The sequence below is a fragment of the Corvus moneduloides genome, chromosome 1, assembly GCF_009650955.1.
Source record: "Corvus moneduloides isolate bCorMon1 chromosome 1, bCorMon1.pri, whole genome shotgun sequence".
Lineage (NCBI taxonomy): Eukaryota > Metazoa > Chordata > Aves > Passeriformes > Corvidae > Corvus > Corvus moneduloides.
This window is the reverse complement of record NC_045476.1, coordinates 35,002,885-35,029,118: the sequence shown is the minus strand read 5'-3', so window position 1 is coordinate 35,029,118 and position 26,234 is coordinate 35,002,885. Positions and strand designations below refer to the sequence as shown.

The 26,234-nt window shown below is 40.9% G+C and overlaps 1 protein-coding gene across 1 annotated transcript; it reads right to left on the bottom strand.

Annotated features, from left to right (window-relative positions):
- On the bottom strand, window positions 1-26,234 carry KIAA0895 (KIAA0895 ortholog). Its single transcript, XM_032105090.1, has 7 exons — window positions 26,075-26,234; window positions 18,538-19,220; window positions 11,476-11,619; window positions 9,226-9,358; window positions 7,713-8,018; window positions 7,116-7,213; window positions 1-3,170 (listed from the first exon to the last, which is right to left on the bottom strand). The coding sequence occupies exons 1-7, from the start codon at window positions 26,097-26,099 to the stop codon at window positions 3,009-3,011; spliced, it is 1,551 nt and encodes a 516-aa protein (XP_031960981.1). The 5' UTR covers window positions 26,100-26,234; the 3' UTR covers window positions 1-3,008.

The window sequence follows — 26,234 nt, the reverse complement described above, 5'->3', positions numbered from 1 at the left end:
TACTCTCATCTGTCATTATTTTGTCTTTATTTGTAAAAGTTGTATAAAATGCCTTTCAAAATTGGTCTGGTGAAACGGGGAGGCTTTTCCAATGCTGACCAGGTTTCTGTATAGGAATAACATAGCAAGACATAGATACACAGCAAAGCAACCAAGCCAGCCAGCCAGGAAGGGCTGCCAACACAGCACTGACACCATGAAACCGTGCAGTGACGTGAGCTCACTGCTGCTCACCACTGCTGTCCACACACTCTATCACAGAACTTCAGTATCACAACTCAGTAACCAGCCTCTTCACAGTGAAAAACAAAAATTCAGGAAAATTTACAAAAGCTACACTTCAAAATTTGAAACACTTTTACGAAGGAGGAATGACATGTCTGATGCCAAAACCAGAAGCTGATAGCTTCGCCTATTGCTACATATTGATCCTGACCACTTCCAGACTCCAAACTTTGCACCAGGCAAATCTACTTCTAGAATAATGAAGAATGGAAGTTTAATGGCACCTACTGCTTTGCAAAAAAGGTGATGCAGGTCTTCAAATAAAGCAAAAAGGCCTGTAGTAGTGTTTAGGGCTACAGAGTGGTAAAAGAGTCAGGCCTGTAGGCATGGCATTTTGTGGTAAAACAGTGACTGGCACAACCTCCTGGTTTTGAGGACACATTACGGGCGTGCATTTAGATTATAAGATGCTACTACTGTGGGAGGAGGAAAACCACTTTGCTTATGTAGAAGTCATGGGAGAAAGGGAGGGATCTCTCCTGTCAGAATAAAATCAGTCCAAAATTGTTCCTTTCTTCAAGGACTGTCCCTTTTGCATACCCCAGGGTTAGCAAAGTGAGCCAGATTTTTCCATGGTGTAGTTCAAACGATCCCTGCCCAGTTAATTCCAAAGACAGCTTTTGACTGTAATCCTTGGCTTGACTTCAGTCACATGTGGCTTTCTTGCTGTTTCTGGCAAAGGAGCCAAAACCTGGAGCATGTGTGTGCATGACTGACTGCAAATGGTTCCTGTCAGGCTGCTGCAACACCGTGTGTACTCTGCACAGCTCTAAAACAAAGCTGGGCAGGCAAAGTCTCCAGTGATCAAACTAGACAGCCTGAAGGAGGGAAGGAGAGAAAACAGCATACAGAGGCTGAAAGGCTTTCAGCTCCTGAACAATACTGACAACACAAAATTAAGGCTGCTGCAAGCAGTTCTCAGTCCCTGCCTTGAAAATAACTAAATTTAGTAAATTATGCTTGTTGAATGCATTTTCTTTTTCGCAGCAATCGGCCAGCCACTGCAAACAACCTGCAATAGTATCTGAAAGGCAGCTGCTTTTATGGGATTATTCGTAAACCTTCAGACTTCTTAGCCAACCATCAGTTTTTCCTCACAGATTTTCCTATGGATCAGAAAATGTGTTCTCAAGATTTTACTGTAATGTCTGGTAATGTCCTGGGTGTAAGACAAGGTTCCATTTGTTTCATTAAAGAACAGGATAAGGGGAGGGGGGATACTGTGGCTCAGGTCCATGCAAACATGGTGTGGAGGAAGCCTTGGCTCCATCTACTCACCTTATCCTATGCCAGGCCTGTTACCAGTGGGCAAAGCAGCAGGGTAAGAAGGGGCAGAAGCCCTGTCCAAAGGCTCCCACTAGTTCCTGCCCAGCCTCTCCAACCACAGCTGCTTCCCAGGAGTTCAGAGGAGCCCTAGTAAAATGCTGTCTACTAAAACAAAACCCTTTGTCAGAATACTTAAATACTTTGCTTCAGCAGTTCCATAATACTCCAGAATCAGAAAATGTAGTTTATGTAGTAAGTCCTCCTGCATCATCTAAGTTATTCATCATATGACTAGAGAAAGCTCCTTGCTGTAAGGAGCTTTCTCTCCTTTGTCTTGGATATAGCACCAGTAGTTAGAACAGAGGTAAAGATGGTTCAGAGTGGTGCAGCACTTCTGTTGGAACACAGGAATAGGGCACTTGAGAATTGTCTTCTCTCCCCCAGTCACATCTTGTTTCTGAAACAGTCACATCTTGTTTCTGAAATGAGCTCTGCAAGCTCAAGCTTGCTGTAATGTGGGGGTACTGCTCAAAAATGTGACCTGGTCCTCTGTAGGCTCAGGCGACCCAACGAAGAAGTGAGTGTTGCCTGCTGTGCTGGATCATGGCCCTGTGTTCCTGAATTTATTTTGAACCATAGGTCATGAAATCACAGTTTTGCTCAATCCTCCTTCCAAAACGCTACCATGCTGAATTTCCTAGACAGACTATGCTTGCTCTCAAAGGAGGGAGGCCATTCCCAGAATTCAGCTTCCTGAAACATGTACTATACACATAAAGATGTGGAATGGTGTAATTCATGGGAATGAAGGGGAAAGCTTTGCTACCTGTTTACAGTCATTAAAACAGCAACCCCTACCTTTTTTTCTCTTTTTTTTAAATGATAATTCTCTCCTTAAAAAAAACCCTGAAACTTTTTGTAACATATGGACTTTGATGCTGTGGCACAAAGACCTGCTTCTGTGCACTGTTTTTAAACTTTCTGTTTTCATTGCAATGATGACTAAATGGGAAAGTTATGCAGACAGCAGTGCAGCATAGTCTACCCCAGTTCTATTGCTATGAACCATGACAGCTATGACCAAAGATAAGGCAAACAAAAGTGAACTGAGGGGGAATTTCTCCTCTGTCCCCTTTCCTCCAGCTCTGAACTTGGGTGGGAAAAGGCAATATATTACAAGAGACAGCACTCAGCACTATACCAAGCATACAAAACAGAGTAGATGATTGGACAAATCACTGCAGAGGAATTTCTAAGCCAAATTTTACAAAAATGCACAATCCCTTTTAAAAATAATCAGTATACAATCACAATGCAGAAGGACATAAAGGGGCTTTTTCTGAATTCCACATATTCTGGCCACTCTTCCCTCCCATCTCTCATAAGTCCCTTCTTGCAAGCTCTGGGAAGTTCAGCTCTACATTGTTGCGCAGTAAGTGAATAGTGGTCTAATACTGTTAATTTATGAGATCCTGGAGCTCCTCATCAGTCAGCTCATTGACTTCCATGATCTTTTTCAAGTGTTCCATGTACCGGGCATGGTCTTGCAAGAAGTGCGGCACCCTCATGTTTTCAATCACAGCTAATCCTTTCAGGCGATCCACATCCTCATATGAGATCTGTAAGGAAGGACATGGGTCAATTTAGCAGTACAGTCCCGTTGCTTCTCTGCTGCTGCTATAAATTCTCTCCTGTAAATGAGAAAATATTTCAGAGCAGGGAAATTTAAAATCTTGGAGAAGTCTTTCAAAACATGAACAACTGTCTGCTTCAGTGAAAGATGCAAAAAAAGTGTAATTTTAGCAAATGCCTTCATAATTCCTGATTGTGCTTTTGATTCCCTCAGTAAACAGACTTGTAGGAATGTGAATGAGAATCATCTACAGCAGCTGCAGGAATAGAGAGGGAAAGAATGGAGCACATGTAAGTCCTGGAATGTCTTCTCAACAAGGCAGAAAGATTTACACGAGAATAGAAACAACACTGTGCAAAAGACTAAGGAACTAGAAAGGGAGTGCAGAATAGGCATGGCACAGGAAGCAGACTTTGGGAAATGCATAGTGCCAGCTGACCTGAACTCTGCTATTTCATTTTCACTAGTAAATGTGCTTATGCACAGCTAAATGAAAATGCATCTCTACTAACTAACTACATGAACAATACCTAAGCATCCCAATTTTAGGGTTTTTTTTTTGTTTTCCCCATTCAGTAGCAGGCTGGAGACTGGGTTTGCCTCATGGCACCAGAGCCCTCTGGGTACGGGTGCCGAACTCTCATTTTCCAGCTATTACAGGACCTGATAGCTTTTTTTTCTAAGGAAAATGGATATTTTTATCTTCATAGTCTTATGATTCTAAAAGCTAGGACTTCTAATTGCAGTAGCTCATGAATGATAGTCCAGAAAGGATGAATGCTTTGGCTCGGCACAAGCTGCCATGGAAGCGCAGAACAGGACTCCTTGGGCAGCTGTCCAGTGTGATGAAATTTGTGTGGTTGTCACTTTGTCTCCAAGCTGTGTGTTCTGGGCACCCTGCAGACAGCAGCATATGCACTGGCAAAGCCCACCAGCCTTGCTGTGCTTATTAACTGGCACGTTCTATTTCTTCACAGGAAGTTTGTGCCAGGTGGCTTGAGTGGAGCCGGCTCCTTCCAACCTTTTTGACCCATGTTTCTTCTAAGGAGCTGAGCCCTGCACAGTCTGGCTTCCCTGGAGGCAGCTTGCCCTCTTGGCAGGTGATGGTTTCTATTCAGCAGCATTTAAAGTGCACATGAAGGATTCACCAATGTGCAAGGGGCATGGAAGGGCTTTCTGGAAAGACAGGACAGTGTAATCCAGATGCTAAACCTGATCCACAGAGACAGGTGCGTATCTCAGCGATGATAATTGGAGCAAAGTCCACAAAGAAAATCAATTTGCATCTGCGTACACAAGTGTGCTTTTCTAGTTGCAAGGACAAGATGCACCCAATTAAGAAACAAATATACACCTATGCCTAGGCTTATTCAAGTCACTAAGCTACTGCTGATTGAAATCATGTGGCATTACACCTAATTAACTTACTTAGAAGTGGATACAGAGGAGCTGTACAAAACCAAATCATCTCCTTTCAGTCTGGAGACATAGCACCACATGCAATTAAATTCTACCTCTTTTCCTCCCTAAAGAAAGAAAAAGGATCCTTCCCTCCTCATATTTATGTTCAGAGGTTTCTGTTCCTGCTGCAAACAAGAAATACATATCTGTAATCTGAGGTATGGTTTCAATGGGATGCATTTCCCCAGTCCTTGCAATTGGTAAACAATGACCAAAGTTGACATCCTGAGGAGATCAAAAACATAATCTCATCCTATTGTGGAAATGGGTTGTTTTCTTTACCACATGTAAATAGTCATTGCACTAGATAAAAAACTCTGAGGCTAAAACAGGCTTACTTGTGCTCATATGTTTCTTGGGAAACACAATAGTGGGTGGTATTGCGCTGCTTTACTTTATAAAACTACGGTAGTTATGCTGTACTGAAGTGCACCCAATATCTGCATTCTGTTTCTCTTCAGTATTACTTGCATGCAGTCACCACATGGATGTTCTGCAGTGCTTCCCACATTTGATTATTTCCTGCAAAGTTTTAGAACTGCTCCTTTTAAGAAGCATCTTTTCTCATATTTCAAGTGTTTTCCTTAGTCACTTCTAGGTACGTTGAACAGCTTGCATGTATCCACACCACACTGTAAGTAATGTCAGAAGCAACAGGAAGGCATGACCTGGAGGACGTGCCAGCGAAGCTTAATACTCCCTTTGGAACAACCTGATCCTCCTATTCCACCCTAAAAAAAACAAATAAATCCCCCATTTAAAGTGGTGATAAACCACTAGGCTGGATCCCAGTGCAAGTTTTATACTTGTCTCTTTCATGAGACTATAGGGAGATATTGGAGCGGGCCCAGTGAAGGGTCACTAAGATGATTAAGGCACTGGAGCATCTCTCCTGTGAGAGAGCTGGAACTGTTTAGCCTGGAGAAAAGAAAGCTCATGGGAATCTTGTCAGTGTGTATAAACACCTGATGGCATGGGACTGGGGCTCTTCTCACCAGCGCATACTGACAGGGCAAGAGGCAATGGGCTCCAGTTAAAATGCCCAAAATTCCATCTGAACACAAAACACTTTTGTACAGTGAGGGTGGAAAAACACTGGCACAGGCCACACAGAGGGATTGTGGAGTCACCATCAGTGGAGATATTCAAAGCCCAGATGGACATGGTCCAGGGCAAACTGCTCTAGCTGACACTGCTTAAGCATGGAAGTTGGACTGGATGATGCTGAGGGGTCTCTGCAGACCTCAGCTAATCTGTGATGCTGAGAGCTGACACTGTTCTGATACACAAATTTCCAGCTTGACTGCAGATGTCTGAAGCAAAAACATTCAGAATACATTTTAAGATCCCTTGATTTTAGAAGTTGTAAAGTCAAGCACTTATAAATTATCATGCTGCTAGAAATAAATTGCTTGTAGACCCCCTAATGTGGGAGCCATGCAATGTGGATCATAGTGCAATCTGTAATTTTATGAGGAATGACTTAGTATGTTTTTCAAGTGGCTTGACAATCCTGCAGACTCCCTGAAGAGAGACAGGCATAAAGCAGCAAAGGAACAGTGTGTGTGTGGAGTTAAGCAAGCTTAAAGCAAAAGGAAACTTCAGAGAGAAAGTTGCAGGCTTATTTGACAGTGTGATTTTATTTTCAAAGCTTCCTGACTTGGTTCAGTTACCTAAGTAGCTCTTGCTTATCAACAAGGATGTTTCTGACAGTAAAGGGAAAACTTAAATGTGGACCAAAACACCCTATCATAATATGCCACTTCCCTTTATCACCCATTGATTGCTAAGTAGGCAGAAATGTTGGTATACCAGCTCTAAATTCAAGCTCACTGTCAATTTGGCTCCCTGTTTATGTGAGTATGAATCCTGCTTTATGAACTGTGAAAGCTTAGCAACCCAAGGATTTGGTTCAGGAAGTGTGACAAAATTTCTGCACTTCTTAGGATGACTTGGAGAACAAACAAGCCATGACAGTTAGAATGGACCGAAAATATGTTCTGTGAATGTAGAAATACCATTATTCTGGGGGAAAAAACCCCTCATTTTTGAAAAACACCTGCCATCAGTGAGAGAACTTTGAGATGAAATACTCTTTGTGGTGAAAGGGGGATGCATTAATGTCAAATAGTTCATTTTGTTTTCTGGTAGGACCACCACCTTATCTAGTACCTGTCTTGTTTGGCCAAGGCAGTCTGTTGTGCTTCAAGTCAGGTAGTAACCCATAAAGGGAGGAAAGTCTGAGAAATATGACCATAAATCTTAATCTGATAAGTGAAGAATGAGGACAAGCTGGTAGAAATTTTTAGGACTTCAAAATACTTGCAACTTGCACAATGTAATTGAAGGTGCTATACAGAGCAGAGAATTCTAGATCAAAGTAAAACCAAGCACAATGACTCATAGGTTGTTACAGGCAGGCTTGCTGAAATAATAAAACTGTACCCTTGGGAATAATGAGTTCAGTCACCTTTCCAAGAGCTGTCAGAAGATGGAAATCAATGGACTCCCTGTATCTCAGGATTCGGAGGATGCCATCCAAGTACACCTGGTCCTTATTGAAACAGCCTGAAAGGAATGGAGATACGTTATACTCTATCACTGTTTGGTCAAGGCATGTTCTCAGAAGCCATTAAGAGCAGAACAATTTTATTTTTAAAACCTAGATATTTATATCCCTGACTTTGAAAACCTTTCCAAAAACTAGCTAGAAGGCAAAACCCACTAGCCAGTAAAAGAAACCAAACACAGAAGATAGTGCCTGTGAATAACCACAGGCAACATTACATCTGTAGAAAGCAGGTCAAACTGTGAATATGGATTTTTTCAAAGTTTTGCATTTACATTCCACTTCCACTAAAAAAAAAAATCCTTTACTGATTCAGCTTGAAGGTCTCACTCATGAGCATTTTCAGCCTTATTTTCCTGAGACCCCGTTTCAGAAAGTGTGCAGTCTCATTTCTCCCTTTGGCAAAGGTTTTACCGTGTGACATGATTAAGGAGGTCTGTGCACATTCTGAAAGCCTCCCTGAAGGACAGAACCAGAGGAGACAAATAGAGAACTCACCTGGTTGTGAAGTGTCAGTCCACCCTCTCTTGGCCCGTACGCAGTAATCCCACCTAGTATTGGGGTCCTTGACAAATTTCCCCACGTCCTGGAAAAGCTGACTGAAGGACATTTGGCTGGCCTGGTACACTGTGTAGTAGAGCAGGGCAGCTCTCCAAAGAAAAGGGTCTTTGCGGAACAGGACGCTGTGAATGCTCGCTAGCCCCTCTTCTGTAGGGTTGATTGGTTTTAACCCGTGTTTTCTACGACCATTCCGGTTGCACCAAGGCTGGCTGTTGTTGTTAAAACCCCGAAAGTAGTGAGTTCCTGAAAAAAAAAATAAAAGGAATTTGGCACCTAGAACAGTAGCATCCAATGATTAACAAAAAAATATAAAATATATAAGGAGATACCCATTTCAGAACACTGAGTTGGCAGGACTGGGCACTGGGGAAAGTGACAGACAACTTTAGCCTTGTCTACAACAGAGAATTTTGTCAGAGATATTTACACCATGCAAATATTCACCTGCTGACTGCAAGTGAAATTCTTGAAAATGCCTAAGGAATGCAACTATCAGGAGAACTTGACTTTCTAAATCTGTGGAAAGGAATTTTCAGAAGTGTCTTACAAGCTGAATTGTCTCTGGCATAGGATAGGCATAGTAGGGAACAGAAGGAAGGAAAAGCAAAGTCAAAGGGCAGAAATATTGCCTCCTGAAGGTGATTAAACAGCACTACTGCAGCCTTGGAAGATGCTGTGTCCCTTACAATGGGACTAACAGTGGTTCTAGGCAATTGCAAGGCTTATTCTTCAGTTAATATTCAGGCACTAGCCAAGTTTATCCATTTTTTACGTGTTTCATTAAAACAGATGCACTGAAAAATTTGTAGAAATTTTCCACAGGGCTGGGCCAGCCTTGTGTAATGCAAAACCAAAGCAATTTTACACCAGTTTAGGGATCACTGGATAAATTCTTCATAGCTAAAGCATGCCTACATTTGCAAGCAGTGCAGCGTGACAGGAGCAGGTTTGCAAAGTGACATGGCTGGAGCCAAAGTTGAATGGTCACACTATTTTTGTTTCCTCTTTTGTTTTTTTTTTAACTCCAGAATAGTTAAAAAAAAAAATTGCTCTCGTGAGCAAAACGTCCCTGAGCAGTGACAGCACAGAAGGTATGCCCTGGAGCAGAACCTCTGGGCTATCATCATCTGAAAGGATTACTCTTTGCTTGCTCTAAGATTCCTTTGGCATGGGAACCTCAGTGCAGTAAGTGGGACTAGCTGGTAGGCTTACTTCAAAAGCTTGCTCTGGCCTAAAATGCTAATGTACACGAACCCTAGGAATCCTTTTACTGCATGCTGCAGTAATAAAAAGGTTTCTCCTTCCCTTTAGCACACCTCCAGCACGAGTTCTTTGGATAGGGATGTTCCCTCTTTCAGTATCTGTCCAGTGCCTGGCCCATCACTGTGCAATAAGTAACAATGCATGCAAGTACTCCCCTTTGCCTGCAGAAGGGATGTCGTGCTCATACCAATTTCGTGCCTCAGCATCCCCTCCAGCCAGTGCTCTCGCGCAGTGGAGACATTGATAGTGAGAGTGGGGCGGCCGTTCACCACGGTCATGGAGGCTCGCGACAGCAGGTCCTCCGTGAGATGGACCACAATCTGAAAAGGAGAGAGTTCAGGTAGAGCTGAAGGAGCTCTCTTCTCGCTCCTGTTCCTGCTTTTTCCTCTGGCCCTTCCATTATTTCACTTCTCTTTGGTCCCTTGCCCTCCATAACTCTGTCTTGCGATCAGCAATCACTTGAGGGACTCTGCTGGCTGAGTTTATCCTACTCACCTGTGCTACGGACAGAACCTCAGACCTCAGTGGGGTGGCTGAGGGTGAAGCCAGACCAACATGAGACTCAAAAATATAATACGGCAACACTGACTAGACTCAGAGGGCAGGGAGCAATTGCATGCAGAATAAATTAGAGAAAATTACAGTTTTTGAACTGGGTTGAATTATCTTAGTATTACTGAGAACAGAAAAATACTAGGTAAGCACACATGAATTGACTAGGCATCTATATAATTAGCTGTCTGAAACCATTTCAGTTGCAATTTTAAATCCACTTGAATGAGAGGGGGAAGCACTGTGTACTTTTTTCCTGTTACATGATGCAGACTTAGTAAGATTATTGAAATACTGGTATTGTTTCGTTCTATACAACAATATAGCACTTGCTTTCCTGTTCTCTCTTGGAAAATTGGTAATCAAAACAAAAACTGGGAGAGAAGGAAACTAATGCATATTGATATATTTTATCTTCAAAAAGCCTTTTTAAACAAGTGACTGAGAGGGAAAAGTGAAACTCTCTTTCTTGAAGATTAAGCACCCTCTTCATGTAAAGCCTAAAGAAACAGTACTGCTCAGGAGAGTACAAGGGAGAGTACTTAAAAGAAAGATCACTTTTTTTAGATCCAAAAAAAAGGACCCAGGGATCAAAGGTATGAATACAACACTTCCCTGTATTCAAAACTGACCATTCAGCTTTAAGTTCAACAGCAAACGGTCAGTCCCCTAAAACTTGTATTTAAGAGGCAAGAAAAATAGGTAAATCCCAAAGCATTTAGATTTAAAGGGCAGGTGCCACTTAGCTTTATTAAGACCCCTTCAGCTGGAGGGAGTATTTTCATATTTTAGACTATCCTGTATTAACCCTATTTTCACAGAAAAATAAAGCATTTCATTAAGAAGGACATGGGCTGCTGGATGAGGGTGTAGGATCCAGCTTCCATGAAGTCAAACCAAGCCAAAAATGAAGAGGGAGATAGAAGCACAGGAAACATAGAAGCACACCAAACATAGAAATTTTTTCTGCTTGCTCTAAACTGTAGTTTATTAATCCCATTCTTAGAAACACAGGTAAAGTCTGGTTATCAAGTGTCAAATCATAGTCTTGCAAAAATGTGTGATGAGTTCAGCAGTTTCTCCTAATAATATTATGTTTACCAATTAAACCTAGTTTCTGGGAAATTAATTTTTATTTCATGATTCCAGACTCCTCTTGCTTACTGCCAGTGATCTCATCCAAGTCTTTGACTGTGTCATCTGGTGATTTCATTTGGATCAATCCCTTTTTTATACATTCAATTTCATCTGACTTTTCCAAGCAATGTCATGTAACTTCATCAAACTGGTCTTTTAAAATCCTGAATATAGAAAATAAGTTTTTTTTCACAGGGCTCTAAAAAATTAGATGGTTAAAGCCAGGAAAAAACAGCACTCAAATGAACTCAACAAGCCAACCTCTTTCAGACATTTTTATTCACTTATGTCACTTTCATTTGTGTTGCTTCTTATAAATCACTCTCTCGGGCTGCTGCTTTTTTTTTTTGGCCTTTTCTTAACTCTTTCCTTTGGTGTAAATAATTTGATACAGGAGAACGGATGGCAGAACTGATGAATAAATGGAAATGTGCTGGTCTCCAAGTAGCTGAAAAAAGGAGGGAAGGAAGGGTGTCGTTCTCGGGTACTCCCAAAAGAAGCGAATTTAAGAACAAGCATATATGAATCAGGAAACAGGCTCAGAGAGATGACTGAAGCATTCACAATGAATTTGTGTCGTTTCAATTGTTCAAACATTAGACTGGGCATAGCCATGAGAAAAGTATGATGTAAGGAAAATTCTTGGAATTAGGGAGGAAGGGCCTCCCAGAGGGTCTCTTGGGTCCATCCATGTGTAATGTCTAAGGTCTACATAAGTGTTTCTTCCCTGATGCAGTGCATGCCTTACCTCACCAAGACAGCCTTCTTTCACCATGTATTTCCTGACGTGATTCCAGATGCGACTTTTGGTCAGCAAGCTGCCTCCAGTGGCCTGTTCAAATTTTTCGTAGCTTCCATATTTCTGCAATGTCCGCTTCATAATATTAATGGACTATGAAATGAAAAAGCACAGCAAATAACGCACTAAGATCCCCATGTCAGACTGGCATGTGTATTCTTTCTCTCCTCTCAATCTTTTTTTTTTCAGTTTAAAATCCTTCTTTTCTTAACTCATTGGCAGTCACTATCAGGCTGTACTCATTTAATACATGCTGACACACTCTGCAATGAATTTATACCATCTTCAGACGTACATTAATGCCAAAGTACTGAAGAAAGGTTCAGATCAACTCAGACCCACATACGCCAGCGTGATGATTAGATGATTATCAGTCCAGTGAAATAGTACCAATTTTCTCTTTAATTTTGGCAATGTTGCACAACTGCCTTGTAAAACAGACATAACAGGTCTCCAGGACATTTGCAGTTTGACAGCATGTTTCTTTTTATGTTTTTCCAAATAATTTGAAAAAGATCAACTATTACTGTCATCTTGCTTAATTTCTTGGCATTTTCTAATTTAGGAACATGATTCATGAACCATGATTAAGCAGATGTGTAACAATATTTTTAATGATAATACTTCAACCAAAAATGTCTCCTTACAATGTATCCCTTGTACCATGGGTGTCTGTGTCAGAAAGGAGGAGAGAGAGCAGGAACTTTATTTATAGAACTTTCATTTAAACTTTTCATTTAAACCACAGTAATTCTTTATAACCCCCCAAAATTAAGGCCTATTTCATGAAATAAATAGAGTGGTATCAATGATTCTCTTATGTATTGCTGCTAGAAGAAGTCCCTTGTAGGTGCAAAGCTTAGCATGATGCCCATAACCTAAATATTCCTACCCCTTTCCCAGGAATTTTATCCTCAGCCAGCAGCCTGAACAATTCATGGTAACAGTTCTTCAGTTTCCTTTGCCAGGTGCCAGATCCTTAAGATATTTATGTTACCTACTAGTTGTTTGGTATATCAGGTTTCTATGAACAAATAAATAACTTTATTTGTTCACTCTGGAAAAAGTAATCTCTCAATCAATCTTCTGGCATGAAATTTGTCTTCACAACTTGCTGATATTAAATTTCCATTAAGTCTATAAGATTAAACACTAAGTACCCACTCAAATTCTAGGATGCCTAAGTTCATTTGAAATGAAATCCCAGAAGACTCTCCTATCTTAGCTGGAGTGCAGGTGTTTTCTAAAACCATCTCATCACAAAAAACAGTGAGAAAATAAGCACTGAGTACACATCAAACCTCCTGCTTGGCTGGCTGTAGCAGCAAACTCCCTGGAGTGGAGACCCAAGTTCTAGCTCTTCCTGCCTGCCTGTAGGCACCTTCCTGGGCTGTTCAGGATTTCCCTAAAATGCTGTGAGACACTTGAATCAACAGCACAATATAAACAGCAGGTTTTCAGACATAGGACCTCCTGAAAAAGTACATACCCACTCTGGCCTCTCCTACCTCAACCTGATAGAGTTCACAGCTTCAAGGGGAAACTTCTTTATGTGCCATGCTAGGTAACCCATATCCTGGCATTCCAGCCATATCCAGATAGGTGTTGCAAGTTTGAACTCCTGCATACTGAGAAAGTCATTAAGTTTAAGCCTCCTCATTGCTGAACAGATATTCAGAAATTACTAAGAAGGGTGCTCACCCCTATCACCTTTTCTCTTGACTCTGTTTCAAGTGAAACAGAAAAAAGTCCCAAAAATTCTTTCCAAGTGGGCAGGTGTGGCTCTGGAAGCACTGAAACAACAGGGAGAGCCATCTCTCACACACAAATCTCTGGGGAGTGGCAGATGGCCCTGGCACTGAGAGGAGCCCCATCCCCAGTGACGTTCCTGGTGTTGACACTTACTGCCACAACCATCCCAGTTGGGAGTGGTCCCTGGGGGGAAAAGATTTGGGAAATGTTTGGTTTCCAGGCACTGACTACAACACCAAGCCCTTAATTTGGGGTTCTGCACTTGTCTCCAAGGTGAGATGACTCAGTCAGGTGTTGCAAGAACTTGATGGGAAAGGGGAAAATCCAGACCAGCACGCCAGCTGCTGCCTAGTGCAGCATCCAACTGTGAGCTTATTTTCCAGCCTCCAGGCCAGCAGAACACTGGTACTGCTGCAGTTCCTAAAGCTAAACTGGAAACTCTTCAGCAACAGCTAAAAAAATGGAAGAAAAGAAGAACTATGTGGCTGTACCAGGTTACAGGTTAGGAGTAATAATTCCTGTTCTTTTCAATCTTACCTAAAGGTCTGCCTATCCCTCTGATCACTACTAAAGAGCGCCAAAAGAAGTAGCAGTCCCAAGACAAGCCCCCCTGCACAGCAAACTCCCCTGATGCTCAAGAAAGCAGTAACTCAGAAGCGCTAACAAGAACAAGGCAAGCCTGTTTAATTGACTGGTTTAGGTTATGGTGGTGTTGGCTTTTTAAAACAAATTATTTACAGCCAAGCAGGTCTCTGAATCCCAAGTTACCCATGGTCAGCAACACAGTTACTTGAGAATTATTGTAGAAATATGTACTGATGAGACTTCTCCTGAGGAGTGTGAGGCAAGCAAGTCAGAGAAGGGGCTCAGTGATCTAGGAGTCAGCCCCCTATTTCAGTCAGCTCATACATTCAGAAGCAGCTCTGCTGCAAAAGGGTTTCAGTCTCTGCTGAGATTTGTAAGACAGACAAGGCAGATGCACACCATCGGTCTTCTTCCTGCATAACTTATCTGCTGGGGGGGAAGAAGTGTCCAGGGTGCATCATTAGGTAAGAAGAACACTAAGAAGTACAAGATTGAGCTTGATAGTTTAATCAACAGCCATAAAATGGTGGCTGTTTGGGTCAAGAGGAATGAAGGGAGGAAGAGAAGTGCAGATTTTTGAGGCTAGTCCACTCAGGCTGTAGTATTTTGAGTTTTATTCAGTGTTTGTAGGGGCTTTTCTTTTGCATGCTTGTTCTTAGTGGTACAAAGATCACTTTAAGGTAATTTAGAGCTGGTAGAAATATTTTTAATTAAAAATTTTTGAATTACTTTGTAAAGAATTAAAAGTTAATCCTCACTGGGATTTTGTACAAGACTATGTTCTGAAACCTATCTTCCTACTGTGGTACCACGAGAAGTGATCTATAGTCTCCTCTAGGGGAAGAGAGAAGTTTGTGTCAGACCCTGAGAACTTAAGCCACTTGGATGGCCTGATATGCTTTGTGTTATGTATTAGCACACCCTATCTATAAATCCTGGTTAAGAAGGGAATTTGTTGCTAGTGGAGAATGAAGTGGTTTACAATTAAGTGGTTTTTACAGACAGTGTCACGTTCTTGAATCTTCCACATGCCTAAGCTGTGACATCACTTGGACACAGCAAGGGATTACTCAGTGTTGAATCCCATGTTGTTTAGCCCTCCAGCTCCACCTAAATTCCTTCCCAACATCTGATAAATTTGCTAATTGTAGGCTACTTGTATTACTGCCTTAAAAGGTGTCACACAAACACTTGCAATGTGGCATAACTGGTTAATTTATTAAGCCAAAACTGCTATACTCTTATGAGTACAAGGGAAGAGGATATATAACTCTTTCATGGGGGGATCACTCATTCAACAAAATGGCTGGGGGTTTTTTGTTGGGTTTTTTTTAACATATGTAGAAATAGAATTCTTGCTGCCTTGTACAATTCAAAGAAACAGGTTACCTAAAATTGCAACTTGCTGATTTGGTTCAGCAAATTGCAACTGCTAAGTTCATCTGGTCTGCAAACACTGGGAACAACTACTTCTAAGCAAGTATTGCCACCTCTAGCATCTCAGTAAAAATAACAAACACTTTGAGTGTTAAGAAACTGAAGTGAAGGACAAGTAGCTTGAGCCAGAAAACTTTTAGAGCACACAGTTGCTGCAGTGACCTTGAAACACGGTGATAAGAGAATTAACTTCGGTAATATCAGATATGTTAATCAATGTGAAAAGTGCAAATCTGCATGCTACGTTCTATTCTCAAGTTTATTTCCCTAAAGGCACATATTGTGTGACTCATGAAAAACCTTATTATGAAGAAAATATCACAAAGTAGAAAGAGGGAAACAAACAGAGTAAAGTACGAGAAGAAAGACACTAAAATTAGCATTTTTCAAATGTATGAGTAACTCAAAAATGTTTTCTCTATGTCTGTGAAAAGTCAATCAATAAAAGTGTTGGACTGTGCCCAAGGTTTAAAAGCTTTGAGTTAAGTAGAAGCATGGGGTAAAGTGGGTGCTCACAAGCCTGTGTGTTCCCCACTGCAGCATTGCTGAGTTAGTGGTTTGCAAACCCTCAGCGCTCTTTGCCTTTAAAAAAATAAATAAATGGGGCAGAGTGCAGTTTGTCTTCCAGACATATTTCAGTAACACTATATTAACCAATTTCACAGACATGCACAAATGCAGAAAGGGTAATAAGTAAACACAATCTGTTTTAATGTCCTAGCAGGCTATGCACAGCTGTGGGTAAAAATATTTTTGACATGACTGAAAAATTCTCTAAAATTCCGAAATGTCAGGTTTTGAGCTCATTTCACTTAAGCATCCTAAAAGCCCCCTATAAAAATGGTGGGTTCAGTCAGTAAGAGCTGGGTTTACAGCTTTTTACTCCTAAAAGAGCAAGTGTCAGTTGCCATGAGCACCTTTTGTAGAAAAAAATAGGAATAATTCTGTTCACAGATACCAAGGCTTTCTAAAATAAGTGGAGCAATAAACAGAAGCCAAAAATGTTTCAAAAAACCCCAACAAAACTGAATTGATCCTTTTTGTAGCAAAAAGGATGACTACACACAGTTGTGGTTTTTTTACTGCAGACCCAGCTCTTGATACTGTGAGTACTTTTTTTGCAACTGCAGTCATCCTTTCTGAACTTAACTTCCTTTAAGATACCTACGTGTTTCTTCTGACAAGTAAAATCCTTGTGGAAAAAAAAATAGAAATGAAGAAAAAGCAAGTGCTCCTACAATACTTGCTGATTAAAATTTTGATTAATGCTGCTTTTTCTGGATAGTAAATTTGCATGAAATTAAATTCAAATTTGCGTGGAGATGAAAATTTCTAAAGCTAGTTGTAGATAAAAGAGAGAGAGTGACACCTGCTGGGCTTGGAGCTGTGTTAAAGCTGCTGGTTTGGGCATTTTTAAGTGCAAGGTATTTTTGTTTGGTATTTTTAGGAGCTAAACTTTGAATACATGCTTTTCTAGTGACTCAAACTAAGTCTTGTGAAACAATTTACATCTTCCTTGTTAATTGTTAGAAATACCATACTTCATTGAATATTAAATCCTTTATTGCCTTTTATAAAGTTGTTACAAAGCCTTTATTTTTCCCATACTTTTTATGGACAGGAAAAAAAGGTAGAGTTACAAATCAGAATAATATTAAGGAATCATTCATTATTAAAATATTCAGTATTTAGGCTTAGGTGTTTTTGTTAAAAGAAGGGTAAACCAAAGACAGCCTTGCTCCAGAAAATCATCATGCATAAAAGGACTTTTAAGGCTCTGCTAGCCCACACTGAAAGGGATCATGTGTATTAAATTTGGCTTGTCAAATAAGTAGCTGTTGATTTGCTGTCATCTATGTTGCTAATATTGCTAAAAAAATCATAGGAAAGCCTATTAAAAAGCTCTAGTCAAGGAGCAGTTTTATTTGATGTCATTACAATTTAGTTCGTTGTTTAGAAGTATGGAAGAATATTTTAAGAATAGAACAGCTGTTCTCTTTTCTCATAAAGAAAATAAATTTTTAATGAAAACCCAGAAGCTGAGTTGTCAAAATATACAGATATTTTCAATGTGAAAATGGAGAGTATCAATACAATGAAGTAATGGGCAATAACACTTCTGTGCATTCTTGGATTTAGAAAAAGAAAAAAAAGTCAGTCTGTTCACAAGTCAGGAATCAGTTCTTAAAATCCCTAGTCCTTTTAATTCACATATCTTTTCTGCCAGGAATTTTAGTTTTAAGTGAAATATTCATATCACAAAGAAGTCAAACTCATGTAAAGGCAGGATGTCTTCCCAAGTTAAGTACCACTTGAAAACATGAGAGTTTAGAAAAGCAGAGTTCTCTGTTTAGAAAAGCTTGTCAAACTTAAATAAGATCTAAACCATTCTAAAATAAAAAATCCTCTAAACCATTTAAAAATAGCAAAAGTGGGAAGAATACTGCTTCTGCTACTATATAGGTAAGCACTGGGTTTTGTCACTTAGGTCAAAGTTGAAAGTAAGGCTTTTGTCACTGTTGAGGTTTTTTTGTAACTCAGACAGGAAGCCAAGGCAGTTACACAGAATGGGAATGTCTGTAGCTATTATCAGTATGGCTGCATGTTGTGAAAAACCAAAATTGTCTTCTTAAAATTTACCTCTCTCTGGAATGGAATTTGGCTGTTGCTTGATTGAGTCTAATGTATATTCAAATACCCTTTCAAAGTTGGTTAAAACAAGGAACATCAACATATGCTTATTCAATAACGATGACCTCAAATAATTGCTATCCCCTCGCAATCCCTGCATCACCTAGAGGATTGGCAGGATTTCTGTGCTGCCTTTTTCCTCTGCCTGTTTAGGCACTGTATTTTTCCTGTACTGGACTCTGCTTCTTTGCCTAAAAAGCTTTCTTGATTTAAATTATGCTTCATGTAAACCCATTTAGAAGGAACCATGCCTTTGAAATCCTGTAAATTTTAGGAAATTTTAGGAAAGCTTAAATTTTTTTAATAAAAAAGATTTTATTTCAGTTCTACTAGTGCATTCTCATCTTTGATGCATTTTTAAAACAGCAGGGGAGAATGAATGATTTTATTTCAGTTCTACTAGAGCATTCTCATCTTTGATGCATTTTTAAAACAGCAGGGGAGAATGATAAGGAGGAATTACTTGCTATAAACAAAGCCAAATATCATGTAGGTATAGGAAAAAATAATCAGTGGAAAAGGAGGGAGAAAAAGAAGTAACTATACCTGCTTAAGAAATCTGTCAGATGCATGGCTGTGCTTAGCTAACACATTTGGCAGAGCAGGGTTTTCATACTGAAATTGAGGATTGTATGTGAAATCTGAGTTGAAAAATTTAACCTTCTCTTTCTCCACATTGGAGGGCTTGATTGCAGTCAGTAAGCAGAGTTTTTGGCCAGAGGCATCGCCTTCCTTCCCGTGGCTTTTTGAGGACTGGGATTGCTTTGGCTTTGTCAGATTAGAATGCTTTTTAGTTCGACTTCTGGGCCGCGGGGGCAGCCCCGCGGCGCTCCCTGCGGCCGAGACGCCGCCGGCAAACCTCACGCTGGTGGCCCCGGGGCCAGTGACCAGGAGGGGCGGCTGCCGGCCGGGGCAGCACCACCCGCCGCCCAGCAAGGGCAGCGGCACCTTGATTCTGCGGTGCTCGCTGCCCCGCGAGGTGGACGAACACCGGGTGGTTTTCCTGTGTTTCTTGTGGTGGGCGGATGACTGCTTTTGTGTGTGGTGTTTCTTCTCCTCTTTGCTCTGCAGAAGGACGTTGTAGCTACTGGTTCCTGTTGTGAAAATGTCCTTAAGGATCCCAGAAGGTGGATGCTGGAGGCTGTTTTCATTATTAATGTTCAGCTTATGAACTTCCAGACTCAGGAGGGATTTCCTAGAAAGCTCTGTCTTAGGCCAGTGAAGTTTTTCTGTATTTAGGGGGAAAAAAAGAAAAAAAATGAGGACAAACTTGATTTTCACAGGGATACTAATCTTAAGGACTCAAAGCTGCAACATAAAGGAAACACAAAATGTCTTAACTGCAGTCACATTACACTAATCTTGACTTCTAGGCATAGGGGAGAACTGAGTGTGTATATCACTTTTGAACAACTAGACTGGGACTTGTAAGGTCCAGCTATACAAATATTTTATGCTTGCATCTCCATGCACAACTACATTGCTGGCAGCTAAGAACTAAGTTGTTTAAAAAAAGACTCTGCAGGGCTTCACGAACATTTACTGCTACATTAGAAAATGTATAGTTTTGAGCTGATTGATCTTTATCATGCACGGAAGGCTTTCTGTATGCATAAAGAATAACTTAAAACATGGGAAACTGTATAGGAGCATGTGAGCAGTGTTTACAGTGAAGTCCCACAGGGATCTGTGCTGCAATACAAGCAGTCTGGTGTGATCTCATCTGCAAAATCTGATTCACAGAATTTACTCTCAGAAAAGGGTGAGAACATTGGAAAGGGCCAGCCACAGTGAACAATTTACAACAGCGTATGGATAGTAATATATGTTTAAAAGACTTCGGTTTCACGTGTTCAGTCTTAAAACAGACAGTAAGCTGTTTGAAGAGGAGAGAGAAGAGAGATCAGCTAGTTACACTCCTGAAAACCCTTAAGACCACACTGGTTATTTCATCTAATCAAAGTTGTTCTACAATAACTGCTGGCTTTAAAAAAAAAACACTTTAGAAGAAACACTGTAAACTAAAATGAATGCAAGAAGCAAACAAAGTTTCTTTAATGAGTGAACCCTCCTTTCTTGCTCTGACCCCTGGCATAGCCTTCGGGGGAGACTGGTCCCTGGTGCAGAGCAGCTGCACGGAAAAGTCATTGAGGATTAAAACTGCATTTAACATTTGCGCTGCCTTGTTAGAGAGACGTGACCTCGCTTCACTGGTTCTAACCATCCCCTCCTCTTGACAGCCAGTTCCTCCTAGAACAGTAGGTGAGCTGAGACTACAGGTACAAATATATCGTGTCACCGAGAAATGTTTCCTATTTCTGTACCTAAAACAAAAGGATTTGTGGAAGAGGAGATGTGGCTGGAGCATGATTAAAGCCTGCAAAAGGCATTTGAGCATCATCCCACAGTTATACATAGCTGAGCAGTAATTGCTTTACATACAGTAATTATACTCTGAATGGAACACTAGCAAGAGATCATTAAAATGCCTCCAAGGCAGGGAAAAAATCCACAGTGGCTTAATTCCAGCTTTATTTTCACAGTAAAATTAGGTTTTGCTCCCAATGTAAGCACTATGCCAACGCATTTCATGCTGTTGGACCTCTGTCAGTTCCATGTCAACCTGTGCTCTTCAGTTCTCCCGAACACCCTGTCCTAAAAACAGACTAGAGGTCCTATTTGCATGAACATATGAAGGGTGATCTGCAGCCTGAGTGTTTCCTCCACTGGAAAGAAGAGAGATAGAAGCATTAGATTATTCTCTTTCACTAAAGCATGTGTATCCTGTGGAAACTCAGTTTTCTTCCATGGTAAGTTTGTGAATCCCCTTTCTATGCTTGGCACAGAACGTGCTCCTTGGCATTCCTGTTCAAATTCTGTCAGATCATTCTCATCACATACATGACAACCTGCCTACATGGCTTATCTTGCTTTCCCATGAGCTGTCGTGGTGAGAAACCACAGCTCCCCATCACAAGGAGAACAACATCAAACCAAATACATAAGAGAGATACATTTTTTGGACAACAGAATAGGATGACCACTCTCATATTTCTTGGCAAGTATTTGAGATTGACTTCAGACTTGTATCAACTATTACAGTATGTGAATCCTTACTTTTAAGAAGGGTAAATGAAAACTAAGGTTTCCAGAATGTCTGAACACATATTCAATTTCTGAGCACATGACTTTGCTTAGGTAGACAAAATTGAAATTGGAAATTACACAGCTACTTCTTAAAATATAGACAAAGAAATAACATCACACTAGAGGCATTAACACTTCACCTTCTCCAACACAACCTTCTCCAACTAATCAACTTCTAAAAGCCACAAAGAATATAGAAGCCTTAAATTGCTGCTATAATGGAATAATTTGAACTAATACCACACATGTATCTACGAAGTGACAAATAGAAAAGAAAAAAATGGAAACTGAATTCAAGGAAACAACTCAAAATGACCTTAAACCACCTATTCCCTCCCCCAATGCTTGTGTCAATCTAATACCAAAAACTCATGACAGCAAGCTGTCAGAGCTAAGAGGTACAGTCGGCCAGTAATAAATGCATTTATATGTAGACAATTGCTGAACGTCGTAAGTCAGAATTCTCCTGGAAGTGTCACAAATGGTGGTTGAGTGCTGAACATGCACTGGCAGGTTTCACATGCACATGGCTGGTATCAAAAATAGTTGTCCCCAATCTGTAGTTACTTTACGAGTGCAATCTTGTAGCAAAGTGATTTTTCAGCTGCCAAACTAAGTGTGGCTGTCCTTAATTTTCTTCTGATTAAAGGATACCGTTCCATGCCTATTTGTGCTGGAAACCTAGAATCAACAGGTAATCCAGCAAATCTGAAATATTATAATAGATAACAAAGCAGTTTTCACAGAAGTCATATAACTGCTGTTCTAAAATTTTGTAAAAGTCTTCTGAATATCATTACGAAATAAATTAGAAAATAATATTTGAGACTGTCAAATTATGTTGCAAAGCACCAAATTTAAAGTTCTTTCTCTAGAACATTTGTTTAAGCTATAACATATTTTAAACTCACATCTGTAAATCAGACAGCATCAACTAAACTAGGAATATACTGTCTTCTAGCAAACTTGACTTACTATATCCAAGAGTTTCCAATTATTAGCAATGTCTGGTGATTGAAAAAGAGGTCTAATATTCTGAATATAAAACAAATTCATTGCACCTCCTGAAAAGCTGCTTCAGTATTTCAAAAAGTACTGAGATACCATGCTGCTAAAAAGTTGCCAGTTGTAATGGATTATCAACCCAGATTAATTGCTTGGATTGCTTAGCAGTGATTTCCAGCTTTTAAATTCTGGATACCATTGAACAGATGACTGGAGATTACTTCTAAAAGATATGAAAAAGGCAAAGTGAAAACCACCATGCTATGATGTAACACCATCCTCCATACCAGGATACAGATATCATGCTACAGATCCCATAGGTTTTATCTTTTGTATCTCATCCACGGGTGTTACACGTGTTCTGAGAAGTACAAATCTGAATTTGCTGACTTTACTTATTTCTGGTTTTGCAGTAGAAAACTGCCAAAGAACATATGCCCAGGGCTCCAGTTACCTTTGAGAACTTCCCTCATGTAATTTATGTACAAAGATTGTTTTCATTGTTCTTGCCTCCAGACGCTCAACAGTCACAAAGCCACAAGTCCTTCAGCAATTAAAAAAACCCTGAAAAACCACAACAAAACTAATACAGTCTCTTCCTAAAGATTCTCCATCGTGTTTACTTCCATTTATTTATATCTTGTTCCTTTCTGCAACAACACATTAATAAAAACATGGTCCTAGAGACATAGGTGAAGTATTACATGAAACAATCTGCCACATTTGCAGCGCAAGGTGATGTAGATATAAGCAAGGAGGGGACAGAAGGGCTGCTTGTCCCCCTTTTGTCACAATTAGGGTACCAAAGAACAGGAAACCCTCCTGTTAATGGCAATTTGGTCTGTCTTGGGCCAAGAGGGGCTCTACCCCTCTTTAGAGCCATGGTGTTCAGCTCCTGCTATCCCATAAGGTGGGCTGGCAGGGCAACCACCCCTGTGAGTCTAAAGAATCTCACAAGACAGCAGGTTGTGCCCTAGCCAAAATCCCATCATTGTCAAGATATCAGTTGGAGCTGGCAGTACTGGACTTACTCCATCCTGCAGACGCAAGTGTACTACATGTCACAGAACAATTCAAAATACCACAGGCTTGATTTTGCAAAAAGAGGAGTTTTACCTGTAACTTCCATTTATATACAGGTAGCTATTCCAGTGACACAGCAGTACTGGAAAAGGGATGGAGTCCAAGACTGCTAACAGTGAATACGTGGGAACCACAAATCTCATTACGATTCTGCACTAATGAAACACTTTCCATGTATAAATTGCATCCCAGTCACTAGCCTTGAACCTTGCACTATTGCAGACACTGCCTAATCTTGTCAGAGATTATTTGTTAGAAAAAATGTTAGATTTTATGTTATATTCAGGAGCCAGATTATTGGTCTCCATCCTTTAGAAACTGATGGATTGAGCTAATAAGTCAATAATACGCGTGGTAAAGTCCCAGTGTATGCATTTTTCTAGACTTTGGAGAGTGTTGTATAAATACCTTCCTCTAGGCTACAGGGCAGCAACTATCCAAGCAGCTTCCTAAATACCTGTTCCATAGGTGGAATGAGGTTAATGACAGGTATTTGCGGGCACAAATCTCTCTGTCTGGCTAGCCTTACTCTAAACTAGCAGACAGCTCCTGCAGTTTCCGAGCAGCTGTCACTCAGGTTATATATGCACAATGAACAAATCCTTTCCAAACTGCATGTGTGACTAAGGAGCTTAGCAAACATTTTCATGGAGGACTTTCTCCTGTCCTAGGAATGTAATGGTCTGAGCCACTACTTTTGTTTTTCAGATTACCATTACCATGCTAGAATATGGTTGAGTTTCTTTTTGCTCAAAATCAGAAATTATTTCAAGGCTTACTTGAATTTTCAAATTTATAAGAAGGCAAATAATGTAGGTGATCTATCTACAAGCAATAGTTAAGTCTGAAACTGAGAGACGAGAAAGAACTACACAGATGTGACAAGTAAGATTCCTCCTTTGACACACTGTGCAAAGGTACAATTACATTACAAAGAAATAATTATTTCCAATACTCAGACACTTAGAATAGACTCACAACACCCTGTAGTTTATGAGCTCTAGACTGTATGGTTTGTGTGTGCAGAGGGCTATAGAAAGAATATTCTGAAAAAAAGCAGGCAACATAAACCTGTAATGTTCCACTGCCACTCAAACACTACAGGCTTATATTTGTGGCATAACAGAATCTGACCAGAGTCCTATCCTCCATTTCCTCACCACTGCAAACACCTTTAAAGTTTAAAAGCACTCCAGTTTTGAACAGAAGCTGTCAGGCAACCCGAACTAGAATGTACTGGAAGCTCTGTCTATAATGACTGAAAATGGTTTAACAGTAGAATTAGGCAATGAGTTTTGTAAAAACACTGACAGAGTTACTTTCTATTTTCACAAACATCTTAGTTATTAACTTAGTTATTTCCCTGTATATTGGGAACTTTTACATTTAACCTAAGACTTTTTTTTTTCCACAAAAAATATCCACCTATTTACTTTCCTCCTTTAAAGGTGTTATCTGTCATTCAGCTTTTAATTCTGAGCTTCAAAACCAAGGGCAGGTTTCAGCTATCAGCCAACTTGTATATCTGATTCATTAGCTGCCGGGGTTTGTAAGTAGCTCTGGACTTTATAGGACTGATTGGCAGTTTGGATTTTCTTCTTTAAAATGACAATGCTATTTGAGATGGACTCTTTCTACCTTAAAAAAAAAAAAGTATGGACTGACTTGTGAGCAGTTTCCTGCATGTTTGCTTCTACTATATTGAAATACAGTATTATGTAACTGACTCTAAATTCGGGTCCTTCAAATTAAATTACATGGGCACAGTAATAATCAGTAAAAGTGAAGACTTGGCTCTAATGAAATCAAGCAACAAACTCCCACTGATTTAATAAACTCAGGATATAAGCACAGAACACTGATTTATAGGCAGACTTGCACAGGACGAAACTCTCATCCAAACAGATCTCTGGCTTGTTCTACTGCAGCACAGGTGCAGTCAGGAATATTTGATGGAGGGATATTGACTCAAAATAACTATCTTTCACGAAATCTCATCCTTTAAGATTACAGTAGCTATTGCACATCTCCAAGGATGCTCTGATCAATCCCATGAACTGTATTTCTGTTTCCATTATCAGAAGTAACACTCTAGTCATATCTATGCCCAGATGGAACAGCATATCAATTATGCAGAGAAAGAGTAGCTGTAAGAGATCTTAGTTATGATTGCAAGGGTACTGAATGAGGGCACACTAAGACACCTCCAGCAGATTGCTTGTAGATAGATTTCCCCATGGCAAAGTAACATTGGCTTGAGCGGCTGAAGTAATGACACATGAAAGGATGTCAAATTTAAACAAGGAGAACATCTGTTTTGAAGCAGCAACTGTATTGTCGGTTTTCCTGCATTCCACATGTACACAGCACGGAAGACAGCGGTTTTGTGTGGCACCTGTCTATATCATCGTTATATAGTCATAATAAAGGTTTTTATACACGCATACTATAAGGATTTGTTAACTTCTCTGAGGACGCAACAACGGGTAGAGCCAAAGCGTATAAGACACCAGATATAATCAGCAATAGTTTTATTAGCATTCTTCCTTGCATGGTCTGTCTCTCGCTCCGGCGGAGCGGGTGTCACCTCCGCACTCCCCAGTGTCCCGGGGCAGGGTCTGGGTCAGCAGGTAACACGCTCGCTCCTTATATTCACCGGGGGGGCTCCCGCTCCTGGAGCCAGGCAGGTGTGGAGCCCCTACCCTCGTCCCCAGGGACCAGGTGACACCCCACCGACACCCGCGGCGCCGCTCGGGCGATGCTTCCCCGCTCGGCAGGGAAGAGCTGGCGGCCCGCCGGCTGCCCCGGGCGCCGCGGGGACCGCGCCTCCCCCGCTCCCGGTACTCACCGGTGACACAGATGGACTCCAGCATGGTGCTCCGCCGGGCAGCGCCGCCGCTCTGCCCCGCCGGCTGCCCCCTGCGCGGTGGGCTCCTGGGCGGGGAGCCCTGAGGGGAGGCGGCAGGGAGGCAGCGCCCGGCGCCGCGGGATGTGCCCGCGTCGCCGCC

Coding starts and splice junctions, on each gene's coding strand:
- KIAA0895 (XM_032105090.1), bottom strand. CDS start 26,099: ATGCTGGAGTCCATCTGTGTCACCG. Junction 11,620..18,537: donor CTGACAGATTTCTTAAGCAG/GTATAGTTACTT, acceptor TTCATTTCATAG/TCCATTAATATTATGAAGCG. Junction 9,359..11,475: donor AAGAAGGCTGTCTTGGTGAG/GTAAGGCATGCA, acceptor TCTCCTTTTCAG/ATTGTGGTCCATCTCACGGA.